Source organism: Fistularia commersonii, chromosome 35, assembly GCF_037954325.1.
Source record: "Fistularia commersonii isolate RoL2024-O1a breed Wild chromosome 35, RoL_Fcom_v1.0, whole genome shotgun sequence".
NCBI classification, from domain to species: Eukaryota; Metazoa; Chordata; class Actinopteri; order Syngnathiformes; family Fistulariidae; genus Fistularia; species Fistularia commersonii.
Window position 1 is genome coordinate 2,132,518 of NC_141318.1, and position 12,483 is coordinate 2,145,000.

Here is a 12,483-nt window from a genome sequence, read left to right on the forward strand (position 1 = left end):
TGCTGTTTGTGATTTAATCTGCTCGAGCGAGACGGATTGGCGGCCGGGTGGTTCTCAGCGGGAAACTCATCAAGCAAATAGGAAGACGCTTTATTTTTATTAATATCACATGATTACGCCGTCCCAAGCATACCTTGCACGAATGTTATTCATCTGCCGAGTGGCTGTAAATCCCTTCGCCCCCTCCCTTTTCCCCTCCCATCCCATTCCCTCCAAGCAGATTGAATCAGACTTGACAGATCGTTCTCTGCAAAGAAAAAAAAAAAATCCAGATTTTCTGTTCGCAGGGGCCTAAAAGTCATAGCCTTCACCGAAACAGGTCAGAAATAAAGGACGAATACACACACACATGCACTCAGCGTTACCCACTCGCACGCAGATGTCTGTGAGCGCACATGTGCACAAACACACACACACACACACACACACAAGCAGCATGCCAGTCTTGAAGATGAGTCTAAGAGGTTTATTTTTAGGCCACTCGGCCCACTGTTGTGTTCAGGTTTCACTGTACGGATGAGAGAACTTCATTGCCCCCCCGCTAGCCTTTGTGTGTGTGTGTGTGTGTGTGTGTGTTAATGTGGCCCGAAGCCTGGACAGTCGTGCCTGGAGTGTAGGTCAGTATAAGTCTCACAACTTGCCCGAGGTCCTTTCAAAGCCGTGGAGAAAATGCCCCGATTCCTCGGTTCGCTTCCGATCCTATTCGCAGTCACATATTTATCAATGACCTTTTCATGGCGTCTTATATTTCACTATTTTGTGAAATATACTACTGACTGTAGACCCTTCATCGCCCAGACACGTGCACAAGAGGGCAAATGGTTGCATTTCTCTAGGAGATGCGGGAATGATCGCATGAATGGTTGCACGCTTCTCTCCGAGGGACCCTGTGATTGACAGGTGAGCGGTTCAGGTTGACTCCCGCCTCTCGGCCAATCACGGCTGGAATAGGCCCCGCGGTAAAGATAAAATAAGCGATATAGATACAAAACGAACGAACGTTAATATAAACAGTTACGCAAAAGTAGCCGAGTAATATTCCATGCATACACAAACACTGATGTCTGCGATTATTAGAAAATGGCTGTTCAGAAAATTCAAATTTGCATTTTTTTCTGCATATTTTAGTGTGTGTGTGCGTGGGGGGGGTGTGTCTTCATTTCAACATGTAAGACCCCATCCCAACCCCCACAGCTCAGCGTTCTCTCGGCTGACTCATTCCCCGCCAGCAGCCCAGCGGTCTGTCGTATCACCGGTGGAATAAAGCGGCGAGAACGTTAAACCAAATGTTCCTGCGGGTTTTTAATTAAACATTAAAACTCTCCAAAGCCGCGTTGAGTCGCCGTCAAGTTTAAAATCCCTGTACCACCTTGACTTGAAATCCACCGTAGCCTGTGTATGTGTGTGTGTGTGTGTGTGTGTGTGTGTGCGGGAAGACTCTCAGATCAGCCAGACAGAATCTGTGATTGATCTTAGCGGTGAGTGAAAGGCATGCTGGGAGGTGAACGGGCTGGAGGTCAGTCGGCTTCAGAACCATCCAAACATTGTGTTTGTGTGTGTGTGTGTGTGTGTGTGTGTGTGTGTGTGTGTGTGCGTGTGTGTGTGTGTGTGTGTGTGTGCGCACACTGTTTATTCGATTGTTTGTTTCTACTTTACTTTTCTGTCTGGTTTTCCCGTGTCGACTCCCGTCAAACCTGAAACACAATTCGACAGTGTGATACTAGGAGTGTGTTCTACCCAGAGTCTAATGAGAGGCTCCTCCTGTTTGGCCCCAAAACACACACTCTTCACCTACACTCACCTCCGGAACCTCGAGACAGTGAGGCTTCACACACTGTAATACCGTAATTTCCGGACGATAAGCCGAGACTTTTTTCATTTAAACAACGATGCTGCTAATATATGGATTTTGGGGGGGGGGGGGGGGTTAACGAGCTTTACGCCTTTAAAACATTTATCCTCGTCACATCGGACCGATGAAATGACCGGAAAATTCTGACTCCGTCCAACTCCGACACCGAAGAAGACGACTTTTGACGGTTTTAGCGTGCAGGAGGAAGCCCGAGATAGCGATCTGCTAGCCGGTGCGGCTTATATTGAGACGCGCTCAATAGTCCGTAAATTACAATACTGTAAATATTGTAAATGGAATTGTGTGTGTGTGTGTGTGTGTGTGTGTTTCTAACTAATTTGCATTTGCTGGTCTTTCTAGATGCCTGTCATCCATCCATCCCTCTACATCACCAGAGGTGAAGCTCCATAATATAATATTTACAAAATGGCTGTCTGTATTTGAGTCCGAGGGATTATGTGTGTGTGTGTGTGTGTGTGTTCTCACCAGTCCTTCGGTGGATTTAATGTTGGCCAGCTGCACGACCTCCAGATGCGCAGCCTGGGACACCATGGGGTCAGACGACAGGGAGATGATGTGGTCGCACACCTCAGACAGGGTTTTACACTGGAGGAGGGCAGATCGGGGTAGGAATTACCGCCTGGGAAACTTCAACGTACGCTCGCCGCGAAGGCTCTGAGGTGGCGACTCACCACGTGCAGGATTTTGTTTTCCGTCTCGTACACGGTGCAGTCCTGGGGAGGATGCGGAGAGCACGGTTACCTCCACAGAAGGTGTCGGGAATTGAGTTTATTGCTGGCATTTTTGCCGTGGGCGGATGTAAGCAAAAAGCGAGCAGCTTGGCACCTATAACCCCCCCCCCCCCCCAGCCCTCCCACGCAGACGTGCACAAACACACACACACACACACACACACACACACACACAAAAAAAATGGATGAATCATCGGTGCGGAGGCATCGCTCCCTCTTCCAGTCTCCCTCAGTCAGCCTTCACTTACTTTTAAGTGTTTCTCTTGACTCCAAAAATCAAGCGAGACGGCAGTCGCTGTCAAATCATATATTTTGAAAGTATGTACAAATATGTATTTAAGGAACACGTATAAAGTTACTGTTGCACACTCGTGCAGCAACAAGCTACAAATCCAGCCTCCTGCGAGTCAGCTTAGCACGGTGGAGTGTAGCCTATGCCATTGCTAGCCTCGCTTCTGTCAGCACCAGCAATGCACTAATGTGAGAACTTGACAACGGTGATATTTTTGGGTAACTATTAGCATTAGCATGTGTTAACAACAAGATGGCTCCCATCACCTGAAGCTGCTGGAGAATTGTGTCAGATACAGACTACCTATACAGCTGGATTATGTTAGCATACATCGCTAAGCTACTACTAAAACCAAATCCTACCTCCACCACCTTTTAAACTCCCTCCCTCCAGATAGATGTTCCTCCTGCCTCCTTGGCCTCGCTCGCTTTTCCAAACCTCCTGCAGGCTCCTCTGCCTTTCTGCCTAAAATACCAGGCCCGCCCTGCGGCCCGCTTCACCTCGGGCCTTCACGCTGGCCCACTTCCCTCCTGCCTCCACCCTTCGCGCCACCAACGGGGTCGGCAGCCGCTCGCTCAACCCAGACATGAAATCCACCGCTAAGCGTGCTAGGTTAGCCAGCTTCTCCTTCTTCCACGCGGCTCCTACCTGCTGTACGATGGTGGTGAGCTCCAGACACAGCTGGATCACGTTGTTCCGGGTGACGGAGTAGTCGGCCACGGCGGCGAACGGGGACCTGAGGAAGAAGGAGCACCTGGAATGAACCATTAGGTCATTCTTCCTGGGAGACTGGATCACTGATAAATCTGTGGGCTGCAGATTCATATTTAGCAATAATGTGACATTTCGGATTTGTGACCGTTTGTTGCCTTTTTTGCGGTTGTTGTTGTTGGACATTATAGCTGCGTGGGAAAAAAATAAGGCAAATCACGTTGTCATGTTTGTTCTGTGTTGTCAGCTTTGAACTTTCAAATCCATCAAAACACCCCGACACACACACACACACACACACATATAAACAAACACGCAGGCGCGCTGGCACAATCCCACGGAGAGGCGAGGGATAAAGCGACATAAATAGACTTGTTCAGAGCCTTTTTGGCCAATCTACTTAAAAAAATCTACTTATATAAGGCCTTTACTCATCTTTTCTTGTCAGCCCATTGGTCATGGAAATGTCCTTTAAAGAAAAAAAACAAAAACTGCAACTTTTTGCAGGGAAAAATCCTCTAAAGCTGGTTTCCCGGGGGAGGGGAGGGGTTGTTTGTGGCAAAAATGCCAACATTTATCCAAGATTATTCTCAAAACGGGGAGAATTTTTGGGGTTAACGTCTTTTCACGGGGCTTAACTCCGACCAGTCAGCTGTCAATCACAACCATTCAACTGGAATCAAACCAGCAGCATTCTTACTGTGAGGCAGAATCCTTTAACAATGCAATAAACATGCTTTGTTGTGTGTGTGTGTGTGTGTGTGTGTTCCTAAAAAGATGTTTTGTTGGAGGAATATGTGTGTGTGGGCGCATTCTCGTTGCCTCGCAGGGATCGTTTCTCAGTAGAAACGACGACTTTGTCGAGAAAAGACAGACTGCGGAAAATCCTCATCTCCGACGCGCGGGATGCGGTTGTCCTCGTAAAAACAGCTGTGGAATTTGTGTGTGTGTGTGATGACGTTGCCACACACAACCTCTTCTCGAGTCTCACCTGTCCAGCCATGCCAGCAGGCTCTTGGCCGCGGCGATCAGGTCCACCACCGAGGTCAGGAAGTCGTTCGGTAGCTTGCGCGTGGCGCGGCCGTCGTAATGGCCGCTGCGCCGCCTCCCCGTGATGAAGTTCTGCAGGTTCTTGGCCGACGCGTTGAGTTTGTGAGAGAGGGTCTTCAGGTTCTCCGTCTCCAGCCCGTAATTCTGGAAAGAGAGTCGCGCTGTGTTAGACCAGGTGGTCGCTGTTTGCTCTGTCTGTGGACGCTTTCGCTGCGCTTTCTTCAAAATTCGGAAATCTGGGTTTTGTTTCTTATTCTGCTCTGTGGAAAAGAGGATCAGGCCGATAAATATGGAAGAATTATATCAACACCTTCCAGAGCCTATTTTTGGTTCAGAAATACTGTGTACATATATATATATCCCTATTTCTAATTTGGTGAGTAAAATCAGACAAAATATATGTTTGTTTGCTTTTCTGATTTGCTCTCTGCATTTTAATTCCTCTTCCCTCAGCCGCAGGGAATCTTCAAATCTTTGTAGTTAACAGTTAACAGTTAAGACAATTTATATTTCATTGTATTTCTTATTCTTCCTCCTTTCTACTATTATCTATTACTGTTATGTTTTTACTTGAAACTCTGGCACAACAATTTCCTTCGGGATAAATACAGTTGTTCTCATCTCATCTCATTTTAAAACGATGTATATTTTTAAACTCAAATCGATTCAAATATTTTACATGTCTCCACCATCAGAAAAGTATTATAAATCATTGATTAAAATGATATTCATATTAAATAAAATTATTTTAAAGGAATAATCATAGATTAATTGAAGGGATTTGACGGACTGTGACGGGAACGTCAAATTTTAAATCACTGTTTTCAGTAATGGAGCAAAAAACGTGATGGCTGGATGGACGGATGGATACAACCCAGGACCACAGTATAACAATCTGGAAAATCAGATGAACCTCACTAATACCCCCATAAACCCCTCCTCCTCCTCCAAACAGCTGTCATTTTTGCCCGTGCCGGTCCAGCGCGGCGCCTGCACGTGTCGCCGCCGGCATCAGACATTCTTGAGAGGGGACGTGGACGGCAGGAGGGCCACTAATCATATTTAATACAGCAGTGCCCGGGAGACTTAAAAACTAAATCCCACTTACATAAGGAGCTTTGGGGCCGAAGCCCCCCCCCCCCTCCGCCCGCCCTCCCCCATGCACTTTAGATTCAGATCGCATCTCAGTCCACTAATTCTCTATCCCGTCTCCGCGGGGGAAGACGTGAAGCGGGGAGTTTGCGGACTCACCAGAGCGCACAGCAGGTCCACGGCCTCCAGGATCAGCTCCTGGTGGCCGATCCTGGACACCCCCAGGTCCTCCAGCTCCTGGTGGGTGATCCTCAGCAGCTGGTCCCCGCCCACTTTCTCCCTCTCGAAGGTCTTGATGTACTGCTGCAGGCAGTCGTCCAGTCCTGGAGTAAACGCCGACGGCGCAGGAGAACTCAAAATCTGCTGTTTTTGTTTTTCGAATTCAAGTCGGGGCTCGATATTTCATTCCCGACATTTTTTTAACTTTTCCAAGTGGAGAAAGTGTTGTGGGTTTTGACCTGCCGCTATTGAGAGCCGCAGCTTGGAGGAGATGTGACTTTTCCTGGCGTTTTTACAGACGTGACACTTTGACATCTGCTACGGCCGCGGGAACGGCGGCTTCTTGTGGAGCTCATCGAGCCTCATCGGAAAAAAAACAACCCTCGCGGTGAATCGGCGTCTCCTTTGGTTTCCTATACGAGAAGGACCGCTTTGTCACGGCCCAAGCGTTACCATGGCGACTCTATTTTCGCTCCAAACAAGCCCGGTTCGGTTGTAGATATTAAATCGCGTCTTGATGACTTTTTTTTTCTCTGCTGAAGTGAAGTTTTAACGGTCAAAGATGCTCTTGGGGCCCTCAGCCAATCCCAGCCTGCGCTGAGCGAGGGGCGGGGCCAAACCCCGACCAATCGGAGGGATGAGTCGCATGGAAACGAGCAAGAAACTACAGAGAGATTTGTCAATAAACAACATCAAAAACAATCAAGGGATTAGCTGGGAATTAGCAAAAGCTAGCTAAAACCCGGCAAGGCGAATTTATCAGCAAAAGAAAAACCATCAAATAGTTGCAGCAAAGAATGGAGCTTTGATAAAACCTCAAAAGGAAAATATAGCTCAAAATCTGAATACGTTTATGATTAAGGTCGGATCAGACCTTAATTAATGATTCAAATCTTTGTATTGAATCGTAAGTCCGAGGTCTGTTAACCCGGCAAAGTGAAATTTGACACTTTTTGAAACCTTAATCGCCTGGGGGATCAGTGCGTCTGGCAAAGCACGCGATAACAGCCCAAAATCTGTCGCTAAACAAGATAAAGATCGGAGCGTCTATTTGTTTTTTTCCCCCTACAGAGCTTGTCAACGACACAGGAGCGACTCCGCTGCCAGAAACCACTGCCAATATTTCCCCAGGCGTCCGGTCCGCCCCTTCTGCATGGTTGCTATTCCGGCCTCGGCAATCGCAGGTGAAAACACACGGTGTGTGACCGGGCTCTCCGAAACGTAAACGATCATCTGAATCCCTGCATTGGTTCCCGCGTGTGGCCACTAGGGGGCGCTGTTAACTCCCGCCACCGGCTGATGGAGGAACCAGTCTGCTTAGCTAAAGCTACGTGCTCTCGGAGACATCACAGTGGAAGATTTCATTGCTGAAGGTGTTTAAGTAAGAAAGTCTCCATTATTACCGCAATTTATGATACATTGCATTCACCCGTTCACACACACACACACACACACTCGTCGAAACAGGCTTTCACCTCGAGGCCTGAACGCCTCATGACGGACTCCGCTGGGGTGTTTCAGGGGGGTCAGTTTGACAAGATAATGAATGAGCAGCGGGGAAAATCACTGAAACACTGGTTAAGGGAGGAAACGGCACCACGCGCCGTGTCATTTTACAATTATACCTCGTCAGATTGTTCCTGACAGCCGCCCTGCGGAGCGACTCACACTTTGTGTCACTTCGTTTTAGCGACGCGCACACACAGGCACGCGCGTCTCATGGCTTAGCGGAGGTCAGAAATTCTTGTTACGGCAGCGGGAGGTGTGAAAAGGGGGGGAAGGAAGGACAAAAGAAAAGGAGGGGAATGAGATGTGGCAACTTGTGAGGGAACCAGGTGAGGAAGAGGAGGAGGACGTGTCAATAACATCTCGAATTAGCGAGATGCTAGCTAGAAACTGGCTGGAAGAATTTACAGATAAAAGACAAAAAAACATGAAATAATTAACTTGACAAATGAGGCTTTCATTAATTTGGTCGGAAAAATCCGAAAGGGCAGATCGGATCTTAATTAATGATTCAAATCTTTGTAACGAATCACGAGTCCGGGTCTCCGTGCTCTGATTGGCTAAGTACACAAGGCGAGACAGCGGACTCACAGGAAACACTGCAGACTCGGTGATTCGTTTGAAGGGGTACGAGTCAGCGGACTCAGATGATTCATTTGGACCGGCTCGTGGACTCCAAACAGGAGATTCGCAGTGGACCCTACTGAATCAGATGATTCGGGAAACGACTCACTGACCGGAGTCAGCGGACTCACCGGAAATCCCAGCGGGCTCGGATGATTCGTTTGAAGGGGTTCAGCGATACGAGTCGGCGGACTCAGATGATTCATTTGGACCGGCTCGTGGACTCCAAACAGGAGATTCGCAGTGGACCCTACTGAATCAGATGATTCGGGAAACGACTCACTGACCGAATCAGCAGACTCACCGGAAATCCCAGCGGGCTCGGATGATTCGTTTGAAGGGGTTCAGCGATACGAGTCGGCGGACTCAGATGATTCATTTGGACCGGCTCGTGGACTCCAAACATGGGACTCGCAGTGAACCCTACTGAATCAGATGATTCGGGAAACGACTCACTGACCGGAGTCAGCAGACTCACCGGAAATATCCCAGCGGGCTCGGAAGATTCGTTTGAACCGGCTCATGGACGCCAGCCAGCGAACTGGTGGGAAACCCAACTGAATCAGATGATTCGGGTGAAACGATTCACCAACTGGAGCTGGTGGTGTCACAGCCGACTCGGATGATTCGTCTGAACCGGTTCACTGGTTACTGGAAACACTACGGACTCAGGTTATTCTTGTGGATTCAACATATAAAACATTTTGATCTTCTTGTAGTTGAACCGAGTTCACCGCCAGTGAATGAAAAACTGAGCGGCGAGCTGCCAGCGAGGGAAGGGATCCTCGTTGGCAGCGACGCAGTCAATTATGGGATGGTTTAAATGCAGCGGAGATGCTGTTTCGACATCGATTCTCAGATCTTTTCTCCGACTGAGAGGAAGAAAGGCGGCTTCAAGGGGGCGAAAACAAAAGGTTTCCTTCAGACTCGAAAACCCTCACGTGATTTTCCACCTTTCCTCCGGAAAAGAATGGGATTTTATACGATTTATTCCGGACTTGATGACAGAATGGACAGAATTCACCGCGACACTTTATGGGTTTGACCTCAGTTTCAGATGTTTACATCTCCAGCTCTGCCTGTTCTCACACACACGCACACACACACACACACACACACACATGCCGGTCTGCTCATCCTTTCATCACTCCGGGCCGATCACACTCACACTCGGGCATTCACATCGGATTCAGCTGGCAGCGACGCTGCGGAAAGGGAGACCAGGAGAGTTTGGTGGTTTTGCATAACATTTAAAAAGCTTAACTAATCAGCCCCTTTACCAACTTAATTAATGTCGGCGGAGTATTCCCCGTGTTGCCATGGAAATCATGGGATTCTCCCCGACCAGGACGCAGGAATAAAGAAAGGAGCAGAGGGGTAGAGGACGCGGCGCCCTCCACGGCCCGAGACGGCGAGCTAGAGGGGATCCACCCCCAAATCACCCGAATCTAACCAATCACGTTTGACATAATTCGAAAATGTCACCGCCGGGCGCAACGTAACCAAGATTCAGCATCCATTTTCCTCGTTCCTACTAGTGAAAAATCGTTACCATGGAACAATAAAACAAAATCTCAAAAGTTGAGAGAGGAAATTTCCCAAATTGCCCCATTTGTGTATTCTTCTGTTTGCATAGTACAATGATTTTAGCCTTTTATTCCCTACTTTTTATGACAGCTGGATTCCCGATATCAGTATATTCTGTAACACCCCTGACAACTTTTCACTTCACTGTTTATCTAATCTCTTGATTTTTACTGAACTACATTTTAGCTCTACAAATCAACCTTTTTCTTCGCTAGCAAAAGATGAACAGGGTTGCAGTGCCGAAAGATAAAACTATTAAACTAACAACAACAACTGCGTGCAACTGTGTTTCCGGGGTCGATGGTGTTTTAGCCGTCAGTAGCTCTCATTTGGTCTCCTTTGCAAAGCAAGCGTGGCTGTGCTTGTTTATTAGCCGTGAAGCTGCTAGCAACGCAAATAGCATCGCGCTGTCCGACGTGCGTGGACGCGGCGCTTCACGCGGCGTTCAGGACATTTTAACAGGAATAGTGATGAGCGGAGCGGCCAGCGATGCGTTCAGGCACTTCGAAAGCGGAACAACAAAAAATGAAAAACAAAATAACGATCCGTAAAACGTCAAATTTGAGCCTCGCTGCAAAATCACCCGGCCGCTGTCATCCGTCGGGCTCCTGAACTACCCGCGAAACTTTGACGCATCCGGTTTCGGCGCATTCGTCCCACGGCGCCACGGGTTAGGGGGTCGGGCGCGGGCCCGCGGCAATTACTCGCGCTAATCTCCGCCGCATCGATCCCCCCCGACGGCCCGGATTATAAGGCGCCGATGGGAAATTAAAAGCACGTCCTGATCCCATCACACCGAGATAATCCGCCCGTAACATGAGGCTGGAGATACGTTTAACGGCCTTAACGTCATTATAATAGATTCCTTGTAATCTATCGCATCACGTTGTCCGGAGTGCGTTAATGGTCGGCGTGAGAACAAGCGTGCAGAGCGTCCGCGGGAGAGACAACGGCAAACGCTGTTTGCGTGTCTGCGGAAAGTGTCGGTCAAAGCGGCGGGGGAAGGGGTGGGCGAGGGGGCGGGGGGGTCTTCCCTCTTTTGTGACGAGGATCTCCTCCTTTAAGGCGGCTTTTGTCACAGCTGGGAACGGAGCGTCTTGCTCAAACAAAACACTGAAAGGCGGGTGGGAGGGGGTTTGGAGAGCGGGATTGTGGGAAGGTCACAGGGTTCCCCCTATTTGGCCTCCAGTGACATCACGCAGCGCTATGCTAATAATGGAACCTGTGAATGCAAAACGACAAAACGCTGCCAGAATGCATGAGGCGAGATTGACCCCCCCTCCACCCTCCGTCTTCCTCCCGCCTCCTCTCCCTCAGTGCGTCTCCGTCCCCTCACTTTAAATTACCACCACGGGGCCCTGGGCGCAGAAATCGTCTTTGCTCCACTTGTCAGATGTGGGACAGCGAGGAGTTTCTCGCTCGCATCCAATCTCCGCTCCTCGCCGTCGGCTTACCGCTCTCGTCTGCCCTCAAATCCGCCCTCCATCCAGCCCCTCTTAAGATTTCCGTCCCGACTAAGCCCCCACATTTAGAGAAAGACGAGAAAAACAAACACCGGTTTTCCGGCGGCTGGGGTCGGGAGGGAGACGTCGGATTCAGGTGCGAGGGGAAAAAAAAAACACCGACGGCCTGAAATGAAGTCTGGGGAAACAAATGCGAGCCAGCAGAGCACCCGTGATGTCCCGCAGGCTCGGGAGCGATGACTAACTCCGAGTGTGTGTGCGTGTGTGTGTGAGATGTATGTATGTGTACATTTTATCTAGATCATCTCCGAGGGGCGGCAGGCGAGCACGTGCGCACGTGGCTCCGCAAAGAAAGGGGAAAAAAAGGCAAAAAAAAAAAATTAATACTCCCGCCGTCTGCCTTCCCAGCAGCACCTGTACATTTGATTTAATTTATATTATTATGTATTTATTATTTTTATTTATAAATCTGTTTTACACGCCAGTCCTGACATGGCTAAAACCGTAGTGTCAACCTGTCAATCAATTTCTTCATTAATCAATCTGATGGAAATTGATTTTTTTTTATTATTTTTTTAAGTGACGGGTGGGCGGGGCTTCCGGACCCCGTTTGTGACGTCACAGAGGGGCGGGAGAACGCTCCGATGACAAGACGTGGTAATTATTAATAAGAAGAAAAAAAAGAAAAAAACAGTAAGCGGCAGTCTTGGGGTTTAATCCCGTATTTACTTTGAATCTGGGATTATTCCGGGATTACATCGGACTACAACAGTTGCGTGGAACTTCCGGCCGCGAAGTAAAACTCGCTTCCTCTCTTTTCAAATTTGGACCAAAACCGCTTTTGTGTTGTTGCCTGGATTCACAAGGAAGCAAAAACGCGTGACTCTTTCCCTCCCTCTCTCTCTTTCTTTCTCTTTCTCTGTCTCTTTCTTTCTTTCTTTCTTTCTCTTTCAAAAAACATGCTTTCAAAAGATGAAAAGCAGCTTTAAGGCTGTTTGTTTAATCCTGTTTTTTTTCCTCTCCTTGCAGCAAAATACATTTTTCTATTTATTTTATTCATTTATTTATTTTTTTTGTTTGGGGGGGGGGAACACTGGATAATTTGAAACCTATATCTTATAAATATAAAAATCTGATCGATTATAAGGAAAGGCATAGGATTCCGTGCCCAACCCGCAAACGCAGCAAGAGCGGAGGGATGCGATTGTTGTTGTTGTTGTTGTTGTTTTTTTCATTGTTTATTGGTTGGTTTCTTCATCGAGAACCACCTGCACCGCCCCGTCAGTGCACATCAATCGATCGATTTTTTCCCTTTTCAACAGATATATCGATTAA

General features: G+C 48.2%; 1 protein-coding gene across 5 annotated transcripts in view; it reads right to left on the reverse strand.

Moving 5' to 3' along the window:
* LOC147213742 (connector enhancer of kinase suppressor of ras 2-like) overlaps positions 1-12,483 on the reverse strand; it is a 42,013-nt gene that overhangs the window by 29,003 nt on the left and 527 nt on the right. For 3 of the 5 annotated variants that reach the window (XM_086142718.1, XM_086142714.1, XM_086142717.1), the window contains exons 2-6: positions 5,909-6,072; positions 4,599-4,801; positions 3,545-3,650; positions 2,545-2,586; positions 2,339-2,458 (exon numbers count right to left, since the gene is read on the reverse strand). In XM_086142718.1, the coding sequence (XP_085998844.1) occupies positions 2,339-2,458; positions 2,545-2,586; positions 3,545-3,650; positions 4,599-4,801; positions 5,909-6,072 (635 nt within the window). The remainder of the gene's footprint in view (positions 1-2,338; positions 2,459-2,544; positions 2,587-3,544; positions 3,651-4,598; positions 4,802-5,908; positions 6,073-12,483) is intronic. The other 2 variants (XM_086142716.1, XM_086142715.1) reach the window with 1 other exon arrangement.